At 42.5% G+C, this 13,916-nt stretch overlaps 1 protein-coding gene across 4 annotated transcripts in view; it reads right to left on the reverse strand.

Moving 5' to 3' along the window:
- Positions 1 to 10,130: 10,130 nt before the first annotated feature.
- PJA2 (praja ring finger ubiquitin ligase 2) overlaps positions 10,131 to 13,916 on the reverse strand; it is a 70,540-nt gene continuing 66,754 nt past the window's right edge. For all 4 annotated transcript variants that reach the window (XM_028524282.2, XM_028524279.2, XM_036020643.1 and 1 more), the window contains one exon: positions 10,131 to 13,338. In XM_028524282.2, the coding sequence (XP_028380083.1) occupies positions 13,213 to 13,338 (126 nt within the window). In that variant the 3' untranslated portion in view covers positions 10,131 to 13,212. The remainder of the gene's footprint in view (positions 13,339 to 13,916) is intronic.

Raw genomic sequence — 13,916 nt, forward strand, 5'->3', positions numbered from 1 at the left:
GAAGGCAGCAGAGACATGGATAGAAAGGTCCTGCTGGTCTTATGGAGCCATGTTCTCACGTGTCCTCAGAGGACATGGCCACAGGCACCCTAGGGACTGCCTCCTGGGGGTGGGTAACTGCCTCAGGTGCTGGCAGTGGGGGTGGAATAGGGCAAAGGACCCCGCTGGCTTTCACCTTGAGAACCACTGACTGGGAGGCCGTTCAGTGATGTGGACCCACGTGCAGCTCCAGCCGAGACCTGACCTTGCTTTGTTGCTGATGTGGGAGGCTCTCCCAATCAACCTAGGTCTGGGGGCCTAATCTCGCCCACTGTTGCAGAAGAAAAACCCTGCCAGTCAGTGGGAGGCTTGCTGACCAAGTCACCCTCATGAAACCACAGCCTGGCCCTGGGGCCCCAGATTAACCGCTAGATACAAGTCCTGGATCCTCTTAGGGCACAGGTGCCAAACACAAGGCCCAAGAGCCAAATCTGGCTCTCAACCTTGTTTTATCCGGCTCAGCACCTTGTTTCTAGGTGGCAGCAACACTGAGCTCTTGCTTAACTGTTAAGGGGTAGTTATTTATCCAGTCCTCAAATTACATTTGGCCCTTTGAAGGCAACCACGAGGCTGATGTGGCCACCATTGAAAAAGAGTTTGTCACCCCTGTTTTAGGGATGCTCGCTGAGCCAACTTGCAAGAGCTCCCCAAAGGCAGACACAGGACCTGGGGCCCACACTGTTCTCCACCCAGACATCACTGCCTGGCCAGCCACTCCCAGGCTCTGGCGGGGGACCTGGGATGTTCTGAGGAAGGAACTCCAGGGCAAAGGGCCAGGCAAGTCTAACAGCAGTGCGGCTGTTCGTAGCAGTGAGCTCTGGGGCCCTCCTGACCGCCCTTGTTACAACACCGGGCTGGCGCCGGCCTCCTGGGAGGGCTGCCCTTGGAAAAGCACAGGCAACTGCTCACTACTAAGACAGGAAAAGAAGCTGAGACAAGCTCGCCAGTTTACTCACCCTAATTCTCACTGGATTAAGCTTCTTCAGCAAGAGGGTGGTGAGGGACCATTAGTGTCTCAGGGGTGGAGCTCCCCCCACCTGGAGGGCAATATGGAGAATGAGGAAGAAGTGTTCCCACCTGGACCTTACAACAAGCCTGAGAGGATTCTAGTACTTTACAGGTGGAAAGAGAAATACCACCTGCAGCTGTTTTATAGATGAGACAACGTGGAGGTCAAGTAAGCTGCTCGAGGCTTCCCAGCTGGCACACTGTTGGATTTAGGATTTAACCTCAGGCAGCCTTGCTGATGAAGAAAAGAGGGAAGGAAGGAGAGTAGGGAGGGAAGAAGCAGGACAAGTAAGAAAAGGCTAAATAGTGCCTGTCGCCTCTCGGGCAACCCAACCGGCAAGATCCAGGGCATTTTCCTTCCCTTGTAACTTGGAGTCTGTCAGTATGCCCTCAGCTTCCCCTTTTCCAGGCTCAAGAAAGTCTGCACAGAGCAACCCTAAAAATGTATTTCCATTTGAAAAGGAAAAGTATTCCCCTTGGGCGCAATGAAGCTTATGCTCACTTCTGTAGATACCCCTGGTGTTTGCAGGTCACTAGGGAATGATGCTGCTACTCAAGCTACAAGACAAAATGTTCCCTTGTCACAGTGCCCGCATGGGTTTCTTACTACAGGCCCATGGAGCAGTGGCCGGTCCCTGGGCATTATTAATGCCATCATCCTTGCAAAGATCAAAATTTCGCCCTGTGCTTTCATTTTGATAAAGGGCCTGCTGCAAAGGAAGCTCTCAAATGCAAGGGCAGGTGAGACTCCAGTCTAAAGAGATGGAATAAGCCAACTGCCAAGCCCAGAGCGAAAGACACGCTGCTTCCCAGGAGGCCTGCCGCAGACTTTCCGGGGAGGCTGACAGTGGCAAACAGGCGGGAGGTTAGACAGTAGCATTTCCTGCAGAGTCCAACCTGAGAAGGCCAAACTAATTCCTTTATGACATGAATTCCAGATGAAGAACAGTGTGACTCAACTCTTACCGTGATTTGGGAGTAGAGCTTTACGACAATGCAGACTCTTAGGCTGGCAGGGAAGGAAGCTGGTCCGGCCCTGGGCGGAACAACTGCGGCACCTCCCAGGGCAAACCGAGAGGTGGAGGAGGGGTAGTGCAGGAGAGCCTTGAGCCCGGACAGCTTCTGGCCCCAGGGCCTCTCTCCCACACCTAAGGTGGATGTAAATTCCCAGTCATCTCTTTCGGAGCCTGGCCAACCCATCAGAGCTGACAAGTTAGACAGAGCCTGTGTACACCCCTGACCACAGGAGACTCAGGTGGTTTCCCAGAGGGCCTCCGAGAATGAGTCAGGGAGGGAAGGTTGATATCAAAACAATTTTTCTAGGGAACAATGAATGACCTCTATTGAGGAAAAGAAACAACTATATATACATAAATGTACATATGTACATTCTTTGCCAATATGGTAAAAATGTTAATAATTCTTAAATTACCAAATCCAGTGCAGACAGATGATGAGTATGTAGGGGTTTGTTATGCATTCTTTTAATTTCACATGTATTTTTAAGTATTAAAAGTTTTTAATAATATTGACATTTCTAATAACATTTGTGCTCTGAGAGTGTGCTGGATGCCTCCTGAGAAGTCTTCAGTTGCTGAAGCTGGAGAACCACTGACATTTGCTTTTATTTTCTATTTCATCCCAGTCCCCCTGCTCTCCCCAAGGCTTCCCTAACTTAAAACTGACCCTGGAATGGAAGCAGAAAAAACAGGACCACACAAGCAGATGTCTCAGTCTGTTAACGTGTCATTCCTTCCCACTTTGTCTGTTGGCAGCTGAGGCCGTGCACACAAAGCGGGCCTGTAAGCAAATGCAAACCTGTTTCCATTCCAAACTTAGCTGCTGCCCTGACTCACCACAGATGACAGGGGGCAGGAAAGCAGGAGCACATCATCTGTCTGGCAGAGCGGGCGACCGCAGTTGTAGTCGGAGACCTGGCTTCAAGGTCCAGCACCGCTGTCTTCTGGCTGTGTGCTCCAGGGCTAGACGCTGCCTCCCCAAGGGAGGTGATGCGGGGCCAGCACAAATCCCGCCCCTCTGTTATTACAAAGTCATGAGCATGTAATATACCAATATCACACTCAAGCACACACCATATGACATTTTAGGTGAAGTGTTCAAATTAAAAATGGAAATGATTGCCCTACCAACCACACTCAAGCAGGCCTTACTTCTGCAGGACTCTTGTGCATTGGTGATTTGTTAATTTTTCACCAATTCTAAGTACAAAGCAGCCTATGAATAGACTAGCACCTTCTGCCAAGTTACTTTGGCAGTGCTCTCCCAGCCTCCTGTGGTATCTGTTACTGGAGACGAAGAAGCCACGGGTACTCATTAACCAAAAGGATTAGCTGTCTGGGACTGAGACTGAGCAGGGCAGAACAAGGCCATGTAGAGTGGATTTAGCCTAACCGTGGGGACTTGCCATTCACTCCTGTTCAGTCACAACCTGCCTTCTCCTCAAGCCATACCAGTCCGTAGGAACACAACAGGTTCCCTTCGACCACATCGTTGTTCTCACTTATTTGGAGAACTGGACAGTGGTCACTTGAATTGTGGGTACCACAGGAATTAACAAAGAGAAAAATGGAGAATGAATTCTCTCTGCAGTGGATTTGATAGTAACACAAACTTCTGCCATCTGCTGAGATCATTTTTCAGGTAGGAAAATAAATTAATTAAATATGTTTAGGCGGCTCTCCTTCCCCTCTTTGGGCGTATTCTCTATGATCATTATTAATACAGATAACTGCCAATTTCAGTAGGCTTTGGTCGAAATGTTTGGTGTTTTCATCTCCATTGAAATGTTACAAAAGGCTATTGAACTTGCAGGTTAGCTGGCAAAACTTTTAGTACTGTAGCTGAAATTTACTTCATTTATACTTACCTTGCATATTAACTCACCTGTGCAAGAGGCAGCATGAAGCAGTTAAGAGCACTACATTGGAAGCTGACTCCCTTACTAGTAGCTGTGTGACTCTTGGGAGCTACTTAACGTTGTAATGCCTTTTGGAGATTAGAATAGTCTAGCTCTATGGATTTTGGGTAGGATAAACTAAAATAATGCATATAAAATACCTACCAAAGTTCCTAAGCACATAGTATACACTCAATAAATGTTAGCTAATTTTCTCTCACTGTCCTACATTTTTCTGCACCTCTTCTGTTCTTTACAATCGGAGTTTAACTAAATGACTCACTCAAATCCTCTGCAGTGGTGGCATGTGTACCTGTTGTTATGAGGGACGCCAGTGTTTGGTGTGGGTAGCAGATGGCGATGCAAAGGAAGATGCCTCAGGAAAGGACTGAGCTCCAGCTGCTTCTGCGTGCTAGAACTCCACGGGTAATGAAGCCAGGCTCCCCTCTCCCCACCACAGTCGGTGTCCTTTCCTACCCACTCTTGATTCTTCCCACTCGTAGTTTCAAGTTGCTCTTATTATCTGCTTCCTCATCACTTCAGCATGACAAGGCTAATTATAACTTTAATATCCCTCATGCAACCTTTTGGCTTCAGCTCCCGTTTCTGATTGGGAATTACCTACTTCCCAGCATAGAAATAGTGAGAGAACCTCGCTGGCCTGTTGCACATTTAGCACCAGGTCACTGGCCAACCTCTGAGTAGACGGGCCTTGAGCCTGCCCACCACCAGGCTAATCAGCTCTGGCCAGGAGTGCGGTTTGGCGACCCTAGTGTCCCATCCCTTCAGCTAAGGCTATGGGTGCCGGGAGACAATTTATGGGTTTCTTGTGTTTCTTGAGTCTTCTGTGCAGGAGGCATTGACAGCTTAGTTCTGTGCTGTTTGCAAAGTTTGCATAGAAGTTTTAGAAGACAGATAGATTATCCTCCCCTACCCCTAGGTCAGAGGAAAGATCTGTTTCCTCACCAAGACAACAGATAATGTCTTGCCTTGGGCAATGGTGAGGCAGGCTTGCCAGCAGCCCCTAACCCTGGGTTTTCCTAAACTCTCCTTCCATGTAGGGCAGTCATGGCAGCCCTCTATCCCCTTACTCTTCATGAAGTTTCCCCTACATATATGTTAAAAGAGCTCTCAGGGGTCCTCTGGGGCCTTATTCTGGGGAGAGGAAGGCTTATATAGCAGTGGGAATGGGGAGAGGCAAGAACCCAAAGGCCCGTGTGACATTCCTGCCCTCCCTGAGTGAGGGCCCCTCACTGCACCCAGATTTGGCCTGTTTTCACATTTGGTTTACTCAACTGCTCTAAGTCCCAACGTAGCAAGTCTGACAGTTTGACAGGGGCCCTAACCCCTTTTGTTAAACTCTTAGTGAGTTTCCAGGGTGCATTTGCACTGACCCACCAGCAGTTACCCCAATGTTTCCAATACTTTGCACCAGAGGCTACATACCCTGCAGGAATACAGTGTTTTGGAATTGCCTACTTTCTGTTCCATTTTATGGGTGAAAACACAATGGATGCTTAAATGCCTTAGAGTGTAGGGAGAAGGGAAAGTTAACAACAATCTAGCATAGGGCATGAAGAGAAGCACTTTTCAGTTCGCTTCTGCCTGTTCTTCTCAGCCCCATCTCTGGGAAACTTTTTAACTCCCCTGGTTATGAGACATCATGACCTGCTGGGGGCCATGGGGCCTGCACCCTCCCGAAAGATCAACAACCTACGAACAGAGCAACATAGCTACAGAATCTGGGGGCTTGAGGGTAGTTGCTGGTAGTCGGTCACCTTGGAGGCTCAGCACTTGTTCTCTCTCTCTCTGTTTGCTTGTTCCCATCTTGGATAACCAGAGCTCCTCAGGCCCTGTGAGCCCCTGGCCAAGATGGAAACCCTTCCTGCCCAGTGAGCCCAGCTGCTTGGGGCCGGGTGGAACAGACACATAAGTCTCCTTACTACAGCAGACACTCCAGGAGGCCTGGGAGTTTGCATTTCTAGTTTACAGTTGTGCCAGAGTAGGTAATGGATAGACAACTGTTAGGGAGAAGTTCAGGACATGCAAACAGTTAATTTGTTAGGTTTGATGAAGGCATTTTTTTTCCCCCTGGTAGATTCAGGGAGGATGCCATGCTGGTATGTCCTAATGTATTATTTTCATAAGCTCACTAATTTTATTTAAAAAAATGTAAACATCTTTCAGGTGCTACTCACTCATTTAGATGTGGGTATGACCAAGGTGTCAACTTGTGATTCATCGTCACCCGGTTTAGGCTGGCTTGGTTTCCAGACGGTGTTGTTTGTGAGCTCCCCATTCCTAAGCTCATCTGCCCTAAATATGAATTGAAACTGAAATACAGACTGACATTCGGTGATTGTGCCAGACCTAGGGTACTGCAATACCAGAGACGAAGGGTCTTGGGTCCAGGTCAAGAGGAATTCTTGGTAAGGCCAAAGGCCAGTCAGGAAGATGCTACACAGTGAAGTCCTTATAGTAGTTGTCCTAACACTTGTGTTCTTTTAACAAGAAAATGGGAATAAAAGACAAACAGAATCAGGGCATAGTTTAAATGCCTGGGAAGAATTCAAAATAGCATTTAAGGGTAGGTTCTTTCCTCTTTGGAGTGACTGCAATTTGAGGTCCAATGTCCCTAGCTTCAGAAGAAAGAAACCCAGATACTCTGGAATAGGTTGGCAACTGTCACTTACAGACAGATGTCTGAGTTCCTGAGGTCTCACTCACTGGCTGGAGAGAAATCAGGATGCCATACACCTATCAGGCAACAGAGTCTCTATACAGAATAATTTAAGGATCCCAAATCATCAGGCAAAAGTAGTTCTCATAACATCTTACTGGTGACTAAGAAACGTCATGAACCAGAACAGAAGTACATTACCTAGGGTAAGCATGTCTTTCTGTAACAATTTAGCAAAATAATATGAAAAGGAAAGACTTAATAAAATCTTTTTTCAGAATTTTAAATAGATACTCCTTCCACACCTTCCCCCATTTTAAAAACTCGGGCTATATCTCAAAAAACTTACTTAAATATTAGTATTGATCAGGTAGAACTGTTCCTAACCTAGGAAGGTGGCATGAACCAGAAAGAAGCCTCAAGCTCTTTGCTTCAGAACCAGGACTCAGTCTATTTATAAAGTTGGGACAACACGACCTGCCCTGCAGATTCATTATGAATATTTAGCTAAAACAGAGAACCTAACATAATGTCGAATATTTAGCACTTCATAAATTGGAACTATTCTTATAATGTAAAAATGTATTTTTCCAATGAACCTTAAGAAGAAATGCTGTGTTGTAACCACAGGAAAAGAAATGATATTGGCTGGAAGAATTTCTCTTACTTATCTCTCTAAAAAGAAAGAGACAGGAAGATAAAGATAATATGTCTCCCCTATTTGCCACTATAAAAACTATCTACTGGTTATAAACTAAGAATACAAGATGACTAAATTGACACATCCAGGCATGTGGCCTTTCAGTAAAACTACTATTAAGTTTTATTTATTATGATTTAATAAAGTTTTCCTGTCAAATTCTTTCCAACTCCTGAGAAGGGACTAAGATGATTTTTAGGTTTCCATCTGAACTGTTTACCAGCCCAAATGGTAGTGCTAAAATCAGAGCTGGAGAGCAACCATATTTCCCCATGACTTTGCACATCAACAAAGAACGTATTTTCCAAAACGTTATCCATGCACAAACAGTGGTACTAACCTATAATTCAGATTTGTTCCTTTATAGAAAATCAGAAGCAGAGAGATTAGGTGACTTGTTCAAGTAATATTGGGTTGACCAAAACGTTGTTACGTTTTTTCCATAATATAAGAAACACATTTTTTATTTTCACCAATAACTTTATTGATTTGGATATTTTGAGCATGTTGGCTATCTCCCACTACTGGCTTCTAGTGGGTAGAGCCCAGGGGTGCTGCTCAACATCTTCCAGTGCATAAGACAGCCCCACAGCGAAGATATGGCTAAAATGTCAATAGTACCAAGAAACTTCATGAACCACTTTTGACACGCTCAGTCACAGCACCTTCTCCATACATTGCACAAATCTTTTTGTGTGTTTCAGTTGTGTTTTTACCGTTTCTGAAATAATAAAGCATAATATGCCAAAAATGTTGTATATCTTCTTCTATCTTCAATATTAAAATGGTTGCACAAAAATTCACCAGTTTTTTTTTAAATGCACACTGACATGACAGCTGTCACAGTACAATCTAACAAAACTGTTTTGAATGAAGTTAAAGACAACTAAGCACTACTAGAGCTCATTTGGAAAAAAAACTAAACGAACTTTTTGGCCAACCCAATATTTACTGTATTTTCGACAGAAAAAAGTAGACTCCGGAAACTGTAAAAATGAGCTTGAGATTGATCACTTATCAAATTCTAGGGCAGATAAGTAAACAAATGGCCTGCAGGCAGCTGGAAAAGGAGGTAGTGTTGTTTCCTTAAGAAGAGGCATTTTGTGCTAAGTTCATTTCCTTTTTCGATGTAATATACTAACAGGATAAGCTATTTCCACAGACAGTGTAATCTGCCTGCCACCCAAACATGACAAAATTTCTTATAGCGCCCGTCTGGGAAAGAGGAAGAAATGTGAGCAGAGTGACTGGTAGTTGCTTCAACAACTCTACCCAAAGCACTGATGAATGGGTCAACATCCTCTGGAGGGCAGTGTATAGTGAAGAAGATGTATTTCACCCTGTTCTAGTCAATATTTATCAGTAACTTGGACACAGCCACTAAATACCAAAGGCATGCTGCATGAAAACTGGAACTGACACAAGGCTAAGAGGATGAAGCAGAAATTCTAAGGACCTTTATAAGTTAAACTTGGTAAAGATGAATTAAGTAATTATTAAAAGTGGACCTGACTTACCAGCAATGCTTGTAAAGTTCAGCAAGAGTACGGTGTGACATGCTTGCCTAGTAACGACAATAATGATAGTATCAACGTATACGGTCATATGAAACTCACTCTCAAGTTGGCAAGAATGCTTCAGACCCAGCTCTAGTCAGACCACAGGAGGACTGTGTTTAAGTTCTGAGCAATGTATTTTATTTTTAAAAATATTTGTTTATTTTATTTTTAGACAGAGGGGAAGGGAGGGAAAAAGAGAGGGAGAGAAACATCAATGTGTGGTTATCACTCATGCACCCCCTCCTGGGGACCTGGTCCGCAACCCAGGCAGGTGCCCTGACTTGGAATCCAACCTCTGACCCTGTGGTTTGCAGGCCAGAGCTCAATCCACTGAGCCACACCAGCCAGGGCACCAGCAATATATTTAAAGATATTGAAAGAACCACTGCCAGGCTGGTCTGAAATAGGTATCATGTAAGACCTGAGAACAGTGTGAAGCTTGAGGGATGGCAACGTACAAGAAACAGGACCCTTCTATGTAGTTTCACATACATGCTATTTATAGACATTTGGGTGACGATTCTAACAATGAAACCCATCCCTTGTAGGAGTGCTGAGTGACTCCAAGTCTGGATGCAGTGTCTGGATAAAAAGCACATGACACAATTATAAATGGGTTCTGGCACTAGAAAGAGGTGTACTATTGCTGTTCTAGGTCTGACACAGCATTTTTCTAGCAAATGTTTATTTTGTTAAGGGAGAATCAGAATTAGCAACTTTCTAAGGCTTCTAAACAAAGTTATAGTTTTCTGTGTAATTTAATGCAGGCATACTCTATCAACACTTAGGTTACCCTTCTGAAATGGGTGAGATTTTTGAACCCTTTGGAAACCATGAGGAAGCATTTTAGGTAGCTCTGATAACACTGCCATACCTGATGTGGGGAAGCGACTGAGGCGAGGTGGACACCCACCCTGGAACTGGGAGGGCTCTGGCAGTCCTGAGTTAGTGCGCATGCCGGACGCCGCCGAGCACATGGGACTGCTGTGATGGCGGGGTGGGGGACAGCAGGGCCTGCTCCGTAGGAGCCCTCACAGAAGGAAGTCCATCAACCACCTCCACACAGCTGGGTTCCCTGTCCGGGCTTCTCAGATCTCGGTTCAAGGACTACAACACCATGAGCTCTGGAGTCTGGTTCAGACTTCCTCAACAGCTTTATTTTTTGCCATTAATGCTAAATCCTCCAGGGCCTACAGAATAGAAGTGATGCGACTGTACAATTAAATATTAGAAATGACCACTGAGTATATCCTGTTTATTATTTATGATTTACACAGAAAATGATAGACTGTAGAACGATAAACCAATCATTACATTTAGACCTGGGCTTTTGAAAAACTTGCATTCCATTTTAACAGTTCATATATATTTAACAGCTTATATATAAATCCAGATAACAAATTAATCTTTAGAGTTAGTTAGCTTAGAGATAAACAATGAAGAAACACAAAAGAAAACCACATGGATCTAGGTTTAAATATCAGCATTCATATTACAAAAAAGAAGAAAATGTTTAAAAAAATAAAATTATTAGGTCAAGTCACTTAACATATAAGAGAGAAATGAGGGAAATAACATTTTAATTATTACTATTTATACTTACTTCTAATTTACCTTCATATAGTCTTAACTTTTTCAAAAGGATTAAAGATCTGATCAAACAATATTTTGGTGTCTGAACTTGTCAACCTCAGCTTTTATCAGCTGGTTACAATGCAAACCCTAAAACCTCCATTTTCTTTTAAAAATATTTTATATGCCAACTCTTATTCAACTTTTCTCCTCCATAGCAGCTGTTTATAGACAACAGGGAGCCAAGAACGAAGGACAGAAACAGATGGAAAGCAAAAAGTGCAGCAGCTGCCTTAAGTTCAGCTCTCAACACTACTGGTTGAGTTTGGAACGAAAGCCTCTTAACAAGTGGCAGGTAACAGCTAAATCTGAACAGGCAAAGAAGAAATGTTTTCTTTGGGACAGCTGCTATTGTTCAGGAGAAGAAAACCAAGGTCCCTTAATACTGCCTAAATATAATGTGTGGCTCATTACAGGGAAATCTGGAGTGATGTCAGTTCGACCAGGAAGTGTCACAACCGCTCAATATTACTTAAAGGGAACAACAAAAAACACACTAGCCACAAATTTCTGGAAACCAAAAAAACAAACAAAATCATACTAGCCACAAATTTTCACAATACACAGATGAGAATTAATTTTAGTCTGGTTTGACTCTTTGACACTAACTGATCGTTAATGAAACATGGTACGGGAAGATCACAGAGTAGAAAACAAGCAAAGGTTAGTTTATACAATGGAGACTATATACATCAGAAGGAAAACATGCTAGCTAATGCAACATTAAGGCCTGAATGTAAGCATTTCCGAAGTCACAGAAGCCCCAAAGAACCCCTAAATTACAAAGTCACCACATTACATGCATGCAATGTTCAGTTTTGTTTTACTCATAAAAGGATACATAGTATTTTGCTGTAAATACCAGACACATTTACAATATATGCAAAAATTAGAATGCAAGTGTTATGTTCCTTATATTTAAGCTTCAAATGTGCCAACAGTGAAAATTCATTTATTTTTAAGAATAAAGAAAACAGATGGAATATAAACACTCAGAGAAATCACACAAATAGAATGTCATTTTGTATTTAGGAAGCCACATGTCCCTTGTACATGTCCAAAGTAAATTGTCAGTGTACTGCTTGAATGGATGTACACTCACTATGTGCTTTACCGTGTCACTTGCTCAAATGTCATATTCTAACAGCCATCATTCTCTGGTGTTCGATGATATCAAATCATATCTGTAAGTTAACTATCATGTCCATGTTTATACATAATTGCCTACTGGGTGTGATCAGCTAAACAGAAAGCTGTGCAATCTTAGTGCAGGGTTATGCAATTACAGAGGTGACCTTATAGGTGAATTTCACATAAAAAAGAATAAGGAAAGTGGACTTCCTTAGTCTCGCAGAAGCTTTTGAACAGACTTCTTTTAGACAGTAAATCTAAGGTCAAGATCTTTTCTCTTTTAAACCAATATAAGAAGGGAACTGTGTTACAGGTTCAGCTCTGTTCACAGTCACTAGGCAATCATATAAACTATTCCCTTTTCACCCATGGTTTAATTTGGCTTAATTTGAAACTACCTATTTTTATTTTAGTTCCAGGTGAATACTTTTACCAAAATAAATTAGTGTAAAGAAACAAATACTGATATTGCAATATAAATAATCTTTGTTCAGGAATATGTTAAAGAAATAAATTATAACACAATAAGTTTAGATATGTTGTAAAAAGGTATGGCCAAATCTGTGCTATACCCAATCAATTTTAAGCTTTATACAAGTCAGAACAGTTAACAGAAGATTCAGATTTTCCTTTAGGATATAACAGAATGAGTGGTAAAAAATACTTTATGCATGTTTTCAGACCTCCCGAGTAATTTCAGAACAAAAGTTACTTTAATGATACCCAATAGTTATTAAACAAATGTGCCATGAGTGTTCTGGACCCTTCAGTATACTTTTAACCAAGTAGAAAGAACGTCTTCTGTGCCCAGTTCACCTTGCTGTGCCCAGCACTGAGCACCAGACCGGTCCTATACTCTCCTCAGCTGACTTGAGCACATCCAACATTTAAAGAAAATAATTTATTTTACTACCTAACCATTTACAGGGGATTACATTTAAGATTTTGAAATTTTGTGATGCTCTAGCCAAAATTTCAGCCTTTGTTTGGCATTCTTAAAAAGTCCCAATTTTAAACAAAGATGAAGAACAGACACCTTCCTAAAAAACCACTCAGTATTACAAACCGAGAGGTTTTGATGTAGCAAAAGCAAAGGGACCAATGAAAAAGCATGCTTTAGAATTCTTTTTTATTTCCAATGAAACCAAAGTTTACTACTGTTGTGATGGTAGTCCTCACATTTGACGCAGACAGGAGAGCTCAGTCATAACCCAGACTGGTCAGTCCTCCAGACAAGACCAGTGAGGTGTGCCACACAGACGGCTACTGCTCTGGAGACAGCTGTGTGGTACGCTCGACTTTTACAATTAATATCGACATCTTCAACTAAAAAAAAAAAGGTGTTCTGCTTCAACATTCAGCTTGAAAATGTTAGTACTTTCTGCAAACCTAATTTTAGTTTAGAAAGGTCAATATTTTCTTTCTAAACTATGGCATAGACTATATATAGCATTTAAATGTATTTATATATAATTATTTGCACATCAGGTTTAGAAGGAATTTGCAGATTTACTTTGATAGACTGATCTCATTCAAGTGTTAAGGTTTAAGGAGCTTCCGCAGTACTGTCATTTGAAGGCGGGGCATCGCGATCAGGCTCAGAGGAAGCAGCTGCAGATGCTTCGATCACTGCCGGTGGGAAATGACGGCGGCATACAGGGCATGTTCCTGACTGGAGGGAGAAAAAGCAAGTTCATGGCCAATGGAAAGATCTTAACTGCCACACAAGTATTTTAAGACAAAACAGTATCCTTATCCTAAAAACAAAACGACTTAAAAACCAAATCAGCTTTAAACCTACACAATACAGACAGGCAGCATTTTGATGCTATTTCCTTTTCATTCCAATCAGACACTAATTTCTTTGAGGGTAAAAGGAGTCTCATGATCATGTCTGAGTCTTTCAGATCATTCCTCTTTCATTTAGTGAGTATTAACTGAGAATCTATCACACACCATGCTTGCACTGGTGCTGCTGTAGAGAGTACACAAGGCATCATCTGCATGTCCTCGACTGAACTGATTATTATTTAATCTATGATGCATATATTAGAGAAAACAAAGACCTCATAATTAATTCATGTACCTATTATTCCAAACCATCCTCTAGAACCTTCCTCATATATACACTGAAGCCTCACTTTGGTATACACAGACATGTCAAAGCAGGTGGATCTCAGACCTTCTTTGTAGGCTATGTAATTCTTTTTCAAAGAGATACAGAAATTCAGTTGCTTTCTAAGTGATAAA

The sequence above is a fragment of the Phyllostomus discolor genome, chromosome 3 (assembly GCF_004126475.2).
Source record: "Phyllostomus discolor isolate MPI-MPIP mPhyDis1 chromosome 3, mPhyDis1.pri.v3, whole genome shotgun sequence".
Classification (NCBI taxonomy): Eukaryota; Metazoa; Chordata; class Mammalia; order Chiroptera; family Phyllostomidae; genus Phyllostomus; species Phyllostomus discolor.